General features: G+C 33.5%; 1 protein-coding gene and 1 long non-coding RNA gene across 7 annotated transcripts in view; both read left to right on the plus strand.

Moving 5' to 3' along the window:
- The window catches only part of rad18 (RAD18 E3 ubiquitin protein ligase), a 78,766-nt gene extending 76,741 nt beyond the window's left edge, over positions 1-2,025 (plus strand). For 4 of the 6 annotated variants that reach the window (XM_009302542.5, XM_073952702.1, XM_073952703.1 and 1 more), the window contains 1 exon segment: positions 1,763-2,025. In XM_009302542.5, the coding sequence (XP_009300817.1) occupies positions 1,763-1,771 (9 nt within the window). In that variant the 3' untranslated portion in view covers positions 1,772-2,025. 6 annotated transcript variants of the gene reach the window in all.
- A 5,460-nt stretch (positions 2,026-7,485) lies between these two features.
- LOC137496000 (uncharacterized) overlaps positions 7,486-12,049 on the plus strand; it is an 18,676-nt gene continuing 14,112 nt past the window's right edge. The window contains exons 1-2 of the long non-coding RNA XR_011016055.2: positions 7,486-7,558; positions 11,048-11,154. This is a non-coding gene — a long non-coding RNA (uncharacterized lncRNA). The remainder of the gene's footprint in view (positions 7,559-11,047; positions 11,155-12,049) is intronic.

The raw sequence follows: 12,049 nt of genomic DNA on the forward strand, positions 1-12,049 counted from the left end.
AGCAGTGACTAATCTAATGCCTTTGATTAGCTCCTGTGTTCATATGCTTAACACTGAGTATTTGCATAGCACAGTTTTGCTTCAAATTAGTTTGAGGCTTGTTTTATAATGCGTTCTGTTCAGTTAATGCTGCTAGAATTTCAGTTTGGTTCATGCTCATATTTTTCATTCTCTTTTTTGTTAGATTTAAAGGATTTTATGAAGTGAGGGGAAAAATAAATGTCTGAATACATTTCAAGGTAACACTATAAAAACTACACATTATGAACAATTTATTAAGCATTTTTCATTCTCTTTTTTGTTAGATTTAAAGGATTTTATGAAGTGAGGGGAAAAATAAATGTCTGAATACATTTCAAGGTAACACTATAAAAACTACACATTATGAACCATTTATTAAGCATTAGCAAATGGTGAATACATTATCCGTTAAGCTTTAACTCTACATTAACAGATTTTTTAGTTAGCAGTTAGTTTAAAACTGCAGATACAAGTGCTCTATTCTTGACTTATAAGCACATATATAATGTGATTAATGATTTTCATGACTAAATTATTGCATAATTTACAAATCAGTTATTAGAGAGAAGTTTCTGTTTTGTTTTTTTAAACAACTAAACAACTCTTAAATACCACTGATTTATAAATAATGCAATACTTAATTTAGTATGAACAATTAATCAGTAACAAAGCAGAAAGTAGCAATTATTAAGTCATGAATAGAGCATTTATATGAAGTTATAAACTGCTTATTAACATCTATTAATGTAGACATAGTGCCTAACAAATAGTACACTCACTATTTGCCAATGCTTAATAGATTATTTATAGTGTGTTGTAATTATTAAGTGTTACCCATTTCAATTCAACTTTCTGAATTATATAAAGTCTGATTTATACACCAATGTATAAACATTACATTATATATTTATTTTAACTTCATGAAATTGATCTTGTTTTCCAGAAAGTATGGAAAACCACTTTTAAGAAACATACATTTTAATTTATTAGCACAAAACATGTCTTGAAATTCATTAATTTAGACAGTTGAATTGTAAAGATCCTACTCATGATGTTCATTTTCTTAATACATTGTAGATTTTTCTTGTGCAACAAAAAAGGCATTCAGGCAGATAGAGACAATAAGAAAAAGGATTCACTTTTGACTGCTTTTAAAAAAGCAATAAAGTCATGTGTGTGTGCGTTCCTGTGCATTTTACAGAGCTGCTTGAAAGACCAAGACAGACCTAAAAACAAATTGAAAACAAACTGCCTAAATTAACACGCGGCTCAGTGAATGATTGGCTGAGAGTGAGTGCGAGAGAGGAAATCATTTCAAGTCTATTGGCAATTTTTGTGTTTTGATTTTTCCCTCACACCTTCCTTCCTTCCTTTAATTCATTTTCTGGATATCTTCATGGACACCATGCTTCGGCTGCAATAATAAATATAGTTATTCAATCATCATTAGTCTCTGTGCTGTTGTTTTCTCTTACGGCTATCTATTAGAAAAAATAAATGGATGCAGTTTGTGTAATGTGTCGTGACGTGCAGCTCAAAGCGTCCCCAATTTTTACAGTCTTCATTCTTCGTAATGATTATGCAATCAACATCTGTCCAGGAGAGAGAGAAGGGGGATCAATGCATCAGCTGTTTTGTAACATTTACTTTTTTTTAGTTATCTCTTTCCCGCTCAATTTAACCTGTGCCTCGCTAAGGTGCCAAATGGATCCATTTCAACCATGTGCATTTCTTTCTCCAGACGTGTTGAGCGAGTTCTTCTTCCCAGACGTCCAGAGCAGTGTTACACAGGGAGGTCTACTCTATCAGGGAAGATGTTTGAAGACCCTGCGAGAGACGACGTCCTCCGTTTATTATGTAACAAAAGTATCAGGTTCATGTTTTCAGTTTCCTGAGCCGAGCGTGTGGTTTAAATGTCTGGATTCTATTGACAGCATGTTATGTACGATAGTGTTTTTATATAATTTCATCATAATTTTCTCCAATAAAAGAGAGAAAAAACAACTTTGTGTGCAGTGCGGTGTATATAACTCATTCATAATATTGCATGGAGCTTATTATGTAATCTGTTTGTTGTTAGAATCCCCATTCATCTCATCTGTAGAAGTGTATGCGGTTTGAAATGTGCCAGCTTTGCTCTTGAGTGACTTATTACTTTGGAGCTGGAGGAAACGCCGCTGGACCCTTCGCTTGCAAATATTCTGTTGCCATGAAAGGAAATAGATAGATCAATTTTGTGTTTTAAAAATAAAAATAAAAATAAAAAATAACTCCTGGTTTGCAGTGATTATATTAAAGTGTAAAGGTAATTTTACACATGAATATAAGACTGTATGTTTAAACTGCCAATATTTTTTTTTCTTTAGCGAATTCTAAAATGTTTGTGTACATACATGTATCATTTTAAGGAATGTCTTAATGGAATCCAAGACTTGGGACGAGATGAGGCAAACCATCGAGATCTGTGAGGACAACACTTAATACACAAATACACTTAATAAACATACACATGGATGTCACCTATAATTGCAGGTAAACTACTTATATATAATAACTTTAATTGTTAAAAGCATTTAGTTACTAGTTAATTAGTTATTAGTAATTAATAAAGTTATGGTAACTAATAACCTTAGCTTTTCCAATTTGATTGTGATGCAATGATGTCACTCTTTTGTAAAGATGCTTTGAAACAATAACTATTGTGAAAAGCACTATACAAAAAAACTTGAATTGAATTCAGTGTCTGCATCCGCATGGAAATTGTGTTAAAATGGTTTAATACATATGCCATGCTTATATGTGGTACTGTAAACAGCCAGGGGATACACTAAAATAGCAGAAGAATGCAGTGAGTGCATATAGAATAATAATTTTTCAGTACACTAAGTACAGAATTAGACACAAGATGGTGATGTAGTTAAAAATATTGAAATAGCCATCAAAGTAATACAGTTCCTGTGTAATCTGCCATTGTTGTTACCAGTTGTGAAGTGTGCAGGGTTCCTTCTCCTGGCTGCATGGCATTTTTTTTTTTTTTAAACTTGCGGTTTTACAATTTACACAGCTACGTGCCGGGTGGCGTTTTGAGATTTACCCACTCTGTAAACTGTTATTCAAAAAGTTCATTTCAAGGCACCTACAAACTGGAGTTATGTGGATGAAAAGCAGAAGCGATATTAAAAATTCTGCCATGTGGATGGGTCCAAAGTCTCAGATTTCCCCAGAATATATAGTTAAAGTCAGAATTATTAGCCCCCCCTTTGATTTTTTTTTTTCTTTTTAAAATTTTTTCCAAATGATGTTTAATAGAGTCTGATAATATTTTTTTTCTTCTGGAAAAAAGTCTTATTTGTTTTATTTCAGCTAGAATAAAAGCAGTTTTTTTTTTTTTTATAAACCATTTTGTCCAAATTATTAGCCCCTTTAAGCTAATTTTTTTTCCTGACTGTCTGCAGAACAAACCATCGTTGTACAATAACTTGCCTAATTACCCTAACCTGCCAAGTTATCTTAGTTAGCCTAGTTAAGCCTTTAAATGTCACTTAAAGCTGCATATAAATCTCTTGAAAAATATCATCATGGCAAAGATAAAATAAATCAGTTATTAGAAATAAGTTATTAAAACTTTGTTTTAAATATGTGTTTAAAATAATCTCTCCCTTAAACAGAAATTGGGGAAAAAAATAAACAGGGCTAAGAATTTAGGGGGGCTAACAATTCTGACTTCAACTGTATATGTAAAGCCCAATACATCTGACAAACCATGTATTGTGTTATGTTATAAATGTTCTCTTTTTAAACTGAATCAAAAAACATTGATTTTTGACATTGGTTATTTAAATGCAAATAAGCACATTTTCCACGCCCCCTTTCAGAAGAGGGCGGTGCCTTCTGCAACAACAAAGAAAACATCTTGATGCAATTTATAGCCTTGTTAGTTTAAATTCCTGATTTGTAGTCTTCTGCATGAAGAGCTTTCGTTAAGGCTGCCTGTCAGATGGCACGCTGTGGGAATATTAAAGTGCTCTTTTCTGTCAGATGTCAAATGCATACAAGTTTATCTCAGAAAACACTAATTGCAAGTCAATTCACTGTATTGGCATGACACACTAACGGTCAAAAATTTGGGGCCAGTTTTGCTTTTCCCGATATATATATATATATATATATATATATATATATATATATATATATATATATATATATATATATATATATATATATATATATATAAWTTTTTTTTTCAATCAAGGTTAATCAAGGTGGCATCTTTCTTATTGTGTGTTGTTTCAAATGAAAATATTAATTCAGTCATTATTGATTTTATTACTGTTACCATTAATCATAATAATAATTAATATTAGAGTGATTTCTAAAGGATCATGTGACTCTGAAGACTGGAGTAATGTGGCTGAAAATCATCTTTAAAATAACTGTAATAAATGATTTAATTAATTGAGAAACTATGAACACTTATTTTATAGTACAATAACATTTCACAATTGTATATAAAAAATCTGTATTTTTGATGAAATAACTGCAGCCTTGGTGAGCAGGAGAAACTTAATCTAAGACATTTAAAAATCAGGGATATAGCAAGCGAGGCATTCTAGGGAGTTCAGAAACTGTAATAGAGAGTAATTCCCTTTGGAGTGATTTTGTGCTTTATAACTTTTCAGATGTTCTTAATGCTCAAATGGCAACATTACGCACGTATAGGTGAAAGTTTAAGGAGACCTTTTTCAAATAGTTGACTTCTCTTTTAATACGCACAAACGTTTTAGTTTTTGTCAATGAGAAAATATTCTTATTGCAGTTAGAGTTTGCAGTCACGGCATTGTAAAGCCTTGACAACCCCCCTAAACTCGGTCCTATGTGGCAAGAGATTTAGGAGATGTATCTTACCTCCCGCTTTTTGAACTGTTTCCAGTCGTGCTGTCCGAAGTAATCAATAGTGAGGGTTTCCTGTGCTCAAAAGTTTTTGATACTCATCCAAGCAGATAAACAAAGTACATGCGCTTTAAACAGTCTATGCGTGTAAGTCCTGTCACATCTTTCTTGTATCAGAACTCCACTGTAGGCAATTATCTTAATGAGTACACAGCTCAAAACATTCTCTGGGATGGATTACACTCGTCTCATCTGCGCATCTGAATGTTACTATCCATGAAACAATCAGTTATAGCTCGAGGCTACAATTCAGTAAAGCACAAATTTGTATTCACTATTGTATGTCACCTACTAAATTACATGTATGCATGTCTATACACACACATTTTTTCCCCCAGAAATAATGCAATCTTCATGCAAAAATTAAAGAAGGTTTATTTATTAGGTGTTTAAACACCGTTGTGTGGCAACAGTGTGTGTAAATATAGCCAGCCTTTAATGATAAAAAGTAATAATTTAAATTTTTATTGAAAATTTATCAATGAGATCCAATGATGGATTCTTTATAAACTGAAGCACCAATGAAGACATTGCAAAGCTCATTGTTACCAACCAACTACACAGGAATATCAAAGTTGTAACACTCATCTATCATCAATATTTCCACAATGTTTGTGTTGGGTCACATCAGCTACTCCCAGGGGAAAATACAGGCCATCAAAAGTATCCAGGCTTCCTCTACCCCAAGGAAGGATCCCGGACGAGCCCCCAAATTATGTTACACCCTGTGTGGCTCGAAGGGTGAAAAAGGGCTTAACATAATTGACAACCCAATATTTTAAGAATTCCCCTGAGACGTTAGCTGCTATGAAGCGACAGACAACGATGTGGCAAAAAAGTGGTTCGCTTTATTTCAATAAAGATTAAGAAAAAGAATATTTAAATCACCCAAAATATATTTACAAATGTGTACAATAAATGCAAAAAGTAGTTAACAAGCATACCTGATAGAGGGAAGGAAAATAAACGGTGCCAAATCAAAGAAAATAACAAATTAAACACCCGCTAAATAGGAAATAGAAATATGTAAATAGAAATAAAAAGATCTTGGGCGTCACACGCCCCTTACTCAACTGCACCCACTGGAACAAACATACACAGAGTAGCACCCTTATCTGATCTAGTGGATTCACAGAGAATCAACTATGTGTGTGTAAAAATGTAAGTCACATGATGTACTCCACTTTCACTTCCATTTTAGTATATTTAAGCAGGTTTAGTGTGGGACGTTTTGAATAGATGTACAACTCACAAAAACTCTTTAAAGCGAACCAGAGAACAAGACAGGCACAAATGTCACACAGAAAAACACAGCAGCAACGAGCTACAAGGATTCCCCTCTAACCTGGTCCGAGTAGTCACTGGAGTGCTTAAATAACTCCAATTCTCTTCTGATTGGTCCACTTGTGAGAACTCGTGCCAACCAATTGGAACACCTAGATTTCAGAAGAACAGCAGACAGCAAATAAAAACAGAAAGGGGAGGAGGGAACAAAAGAGCAACACCAACCCAAACATGTAACAATCACACTTAATAAAAACAACTTACAGAAACTTTTTGATTGACATTTTCCCTTTGTTTGTGTCATCAGAGGAGGAAAGCCCCACACATTAGTGACTATAGTTCTCCCTCATTAGCATAAACAGTCCTGATTGAGAAGCGGCCATCCGAGTTTTCACCTGTCAGCCACAAAGAAAAATTATAAAGCTTCGCCCTCTTTTGAAAAGAGCACAATCTCATTTGAAGTTAAAAAGACTATTAAAGACATTATTTTGGAGTAATTTGAGTTTACATATAAATCCTAGGGATATCAGAGACTTATTTTATGTTTTGTAGAAAGGGGGTTAATAAGTCCTCTTTTAACCCTTTTACACTTGAGTTTTAAATACTCCAGCTGACCCTCCAGCATCATGTGACCGCTACTTGAAATGTATTGCGTTATAATTATAAAGTTTCCTTGGTGACGCTTCTAGATTATCAAGACTCAACAGCCCCAATGGTCTGTATATATTGCTTTTTTGTTTCTTTTTGCCCTTTTCTGTAAGTATTGATGAAGGTTCTAATTATATTGTGAAATTTTTGCTATTCTGATTCTAAAATATGTGCTAAAACATTTATTTTGTCTTTAAAACAGCTGCGATCTGAAGTTAACGAGAAGTATTTATTATTATTTGTTAAACTACCCATTAAATGCATTTTATTTCTGTTTACCTCTACCTCAACCCTAAACCCAATCTTCATGGTAATATAAAAATATTATTTGTTATACAGTGTTACAAAAATAATGCTATATTGACAAGTATCCTCAGTTGTATCTCCTGCCGTGCGGTGAAGTCTAGATGACATACAGCTGAAGATACTCGCATTATTATAACATACTTTTTGTGACATTGTACAACAAACAATATTTTTACATTACCTTGAGGGTTTGGTTTAGTTGTTGAGGTAGACTCTAATAAAATACAATTATTGCGCAATTTAATAAATAATATAAATAATTTTTGTTAACTTTAGATTGCAGCTGTATCCTTTTTAGCAACCACTGAATGAGAGATCAGAGCATACTTTTCTCCAGAAATACAGGAAGGTAAGCAACATAATATTCTAATAAACACAAAAATATTCTAGTAAAATAAACAGTGTGTATCTTACGTGAACAAAGCACATCGTCTAGTAATGTTGAAAAATAATTATTGTCTTTTCCATAGACAGTCACTTGTATTTTACAAGCCTTAAATGATATGTAGTTATGTGTATTTGAATGTCTGAAACCCAAAACGATGTCCGATTTGAATTTTAGTAGTTGATGACATGTGCTCTGAACATTCTAGTCAGACCAGTGTGATTGTACCAGTGTTGGTCAAAATATATATATATATATATATATATATATATATATATATATATATATATATATATATATATATATATATATATATATATATATATATACACTCTAAAAAACGCTGGGTTGGTTTTTTAACCCAAATGCTGGGTTGAGACTGCTGGGTAACAAAATTGGGTTGATTCAACCCAATTTGGGTTGAAAATCGATCTTTATCTATAACCCAGCAGTGCTGGGTTGGGAACGCGGACGTGAAAGAGAGCACGCACGTCACGTCAACATGCAGGGACATCAACGTGAGAAACCGCCATTTTCTTTGCGCTGTCTTTGAGGGGAAGCGAGTGAAATTCTGTGTGAGACGTAAGTTATTTAGTGTGTATTTAACAATTTTCATAAGAAATAACACACTTAGTTTACTTAGTATAATATACACGTGCTTTTTTTTTCTGTTTCTCCGCCTGATGGCCGACTTGTTGCTCCGCCTCACGCTGACCTGTGCTCGCCTTATGGCTGAACTGTTGCTCCGAGTCCGCCTGACGAGCCACATATATGGGAAAACTAAAATTTATGAAAGTTAAAGCAGTCAAAACGTTTCAGTTACTTTAGATCAGCTCACAATCTTGCAAGGTCAGAGAATAATAGACATTTAGGCTACCAGTTAAATTGTATTTTAAAATAAATTTGCATGTAAATAGTGATTTAAAAAAGGCTATGTTCACCTCCTATAAGAATTACTTTAATTACAGGATTGCAAGTGAGCTTGCCTTCAGAGCTGCTCAAATTCTTTGTCTTAAATAGTGTTTCCGTGGCAGCATTAAATGACAAAAACAGTTTATGGATTGCTTTCTTATTAATGACAGCAAATAATTTACTTTAAATCGCCTTTTTCACCTCTTTATGCCCTTGCAATATACATAAGAACAAAGAGAGCTCAGCACTGGTTATAATACTTTTAAATAAATGCCAGTGAATTACATTTTAAACAGTGTACTGCTCAGCAAAGGCTGAGAAAACCAGGTCAGCTGAGTTTGCTATCATTTGTTACTCTTAAATGAAATTAGTGGACTTTTTTTCACATTGGAATACAGTAACAGAGACTGATTAACCGTTTGTGGCTTCTATTTTTCCCCTCTTGCATTTGTATTGAACCTATCCTCTAGTACTTTTTCATCATTTCTGTGAGTGATTCTCTGACTACATAATGTACAGTATTATATTTCCTGTCCTGTTCTGAGGGACGTCAGCTGTGACGTGTTGAATATGCTTGTCTTTTGTAATCACTGTTCAAGTGTTCACCGTAAGCCGCTTTTAAATTGATTTTTTGTTTGTTTGAATGTGCACTGAAGGGGCAAGATAATTCAATCTCCTCAAGGTCTAAGGGAAAAAAAGAAAAGACAGAAGAGAAAGGAACATAGGTTAAAATAAAGATGTGTGTACAATATACTGTAATTGAAAACCACAAGCAAAAAAAAGTGACAGGAAGCGAATTATGACCTGTTTACTGATTCAGAATTGCTAGATTGTTGTTCAGTTTTTCTTCCGTACATTGGAATGTTTGCTTCATTCATTCATTCATTCATTCATTCATTCATTCATTCATTTTTTAAACTATTTACAAAATACTCTAAAATAAAACTTGTATACCAAAAATCCTAGCATCCTGCATACCAAAATCCACATCACCATTTTTCTCTGAAAACATATTTTTAAAGGTGCTGTTGACTTGAAATGTTCCCTGGATGTTGTTAACAACCAAAGAAATATATGAAAATAAAAAAAATTAAATTGGTTTATAAATAAAGTTATGTGGAATAAAATGAAATGACACAGGGAAGAAGTATTGAACACGTGAAGAAAGTGAGGAGTAGAAAGGCAGTGAAAGCCCAGAAAGTAGCCGGAAAATTTCAGTTTTATTTAGCAACCCTCTGCCCTTCCTCAGTGTAAATAAATATTCACTGCTTCAGTCCAACATCTACATTAGCCAGATGATGAAAATGAAACCATAGTGGACTTTTCAGCAAAATGATGAAAAACACAGCCAAGGAAACTCTCATATGCTTTCAGAGAAAGAAAATAAAGCTGTAAAATGACCCAGCCAATCACCTGACTCGAATCCTAAAAAAAACACAAAATAAAGAATCAACAGGTCATTTTTTTTCCCCCTGGGAATAATATTTCAAAAGAAACTGTTGACATGGAATTGAACCAGTTTTTGGTAAAAACGCAAACAATACAAATATAAAAATGTAACACATTTTTAAATATGTTTATTAACATAATATGACAGAAGAAGAAAGCACTGAACTCCTGAAATGTAATTAATACTTTATATTAAATGTATTTGGAATTTGAGATTTCCTTTCCTGTGTTTTGGCTCATTGTCTTGCTGAACTGTCCACCCTGGTTTCATCTTCATCTTCCCGCTTATGTAGATGTTTGACTGAAAAAGCTAATATTAATTTACACTGACGAAGGGCAGAGGGTTGCTAAAGAACCACTGAGAGATTTCAGCTGCTGTCAGGGCCTTCACTGCTTTTCTACACCTCCCTTTCTTCATGTGCTCAATACTTTTTCCTGTGTCATTTCATTTTATTACACAACTTAATTTGTAAACTAATACAATTCGTTTTCTTTGCATTTCTGGATTTATTTGATTGTTACCCACATCCAAGGAAAATTTCAAATCAACAGCATCTTTAGAAAAATGTTTTCTGAGAAAATGGTGACGTGTTGAATACTTATTTCCCCCACTGTATATACTTTGCCACTACAAAATAGTCAAAAAAGTTTATTATTTACTTCATTTAAAATCTGCATGATGTGTTTACTTGTTATCATATTGTTATCTTAATTTTAAATTAGTTTGATGATCTGGGAAAAAAAGGAACCATTAAGGGGGCAAGCACCTTTTTTTCATACCATCGTATGCATGTATACAGTTTTTGTTTTGTTTATATATGCACACAATATCTTAGCATAGCCTTACAACACCGCAAATTATGCGTTGACCTCCATTCTTTGCTGCTCATTCTTTCTCGTTTTCCTTCCATATCTCCTAAATCATTCTTTAGTTACTTTTTTTTTTTTCTTAACAATGATATTTTTCCAGCTTTCCCCTTTTACATCATTGCATATCTTTGTCTTCTTTGACTGCCTTCATCTTTCACTTTCCCACGTGTCTGGTATCTCTTTACTCTCTATTATCTGTGTCTCCTTGCTCCTCTGTTTCAGGCTGCAAAGCTCCTGTGCTTGTCATCCATAGTCATAACAGCCGACTCTGGGCTTGGAAAGGCACTCAAGCAGGCAGGAGGCTTATCATCAGAGCCAAGAACCAGGAGGCATGTGCGCAAACATACACACACACACACACACACACACTAACAAATCCTTCTCCAAACACTGCCTTCACACACAGATTTCCATTCAGAACTCACATACAGCATTGCATACAGGCTTATGTTGTTTCTTTAAAAAGTTGTAAAGAAATATTGTTAATTGTTTTGAAATTATTGTATTTTATCACTTATTACAGTTCTCTTGATGTCTCAATGTTTTTTATCGAAAAATGATTGTTATCGTGATAATCGTATATGCAATATGCATATCCCAGAGAAATTCAATGATTTAAATTAGTTTAATGTGCCAAGCATTTGTGTGCTGTATGCTAGGTTGTTTATTCAAATTTGATCAATCAGATGGGGGGCCTTTACTATCTGCATCCCCACCTCTTAAGTGGGAGCTATTAGGTGAACTTAAATACATACTATAATTACTAATGCTGAGAGATAAGAGAGGAAAAAGACAACAGTCTACAAGAATCATAATTCCTGCTGAGGTGTTTAGTCATTTGTGGTGTTTTAAAGTCTACATGCACATTGAAAAAGTTTATTTGTTTGTTCTTTTAGATTTAGTTAGCTCTTTACCTGTTTATATTAGTATAATCATTATGTACACCATAATTACGGTGGTAAAAAAAAGGTTTTAAATGACCTAGGTCAAGTAAAAAGACATTAAAGTAGTTTTAGCATGGAAAAGTCAAATTTAAGGGTATAAATATATTTTCTCAATGGCAAAAAATTGTGGCTTGTGAAAATTCTAAATGGTTAGTATCTTTGAAAAATGACAAGCCACAGTGGCTGGTGAGCAAAAAGCTCTGATCATTACACAAGTAAATACTTTTTCATCAATATTACGCTCCATGTCTAGGGGAAAACAACTGCATGGGCATAATAA

The sequence above is a fragment of the Danio rerio genome, chromosome 6 (genome assembly GCF_049306965.1).
Source record: "Danio rerio strain Tuebingen ecotype United States chromosome 6, GRCz12tu, whole genome shotgun sequence".
In the NCBI taxonomy this organism is placed as follows: Eukaryota; Metazoa; Chordata; class Actinopteri; order Cypriniformes; family Danionidae; genus Danio; species Danio rerio.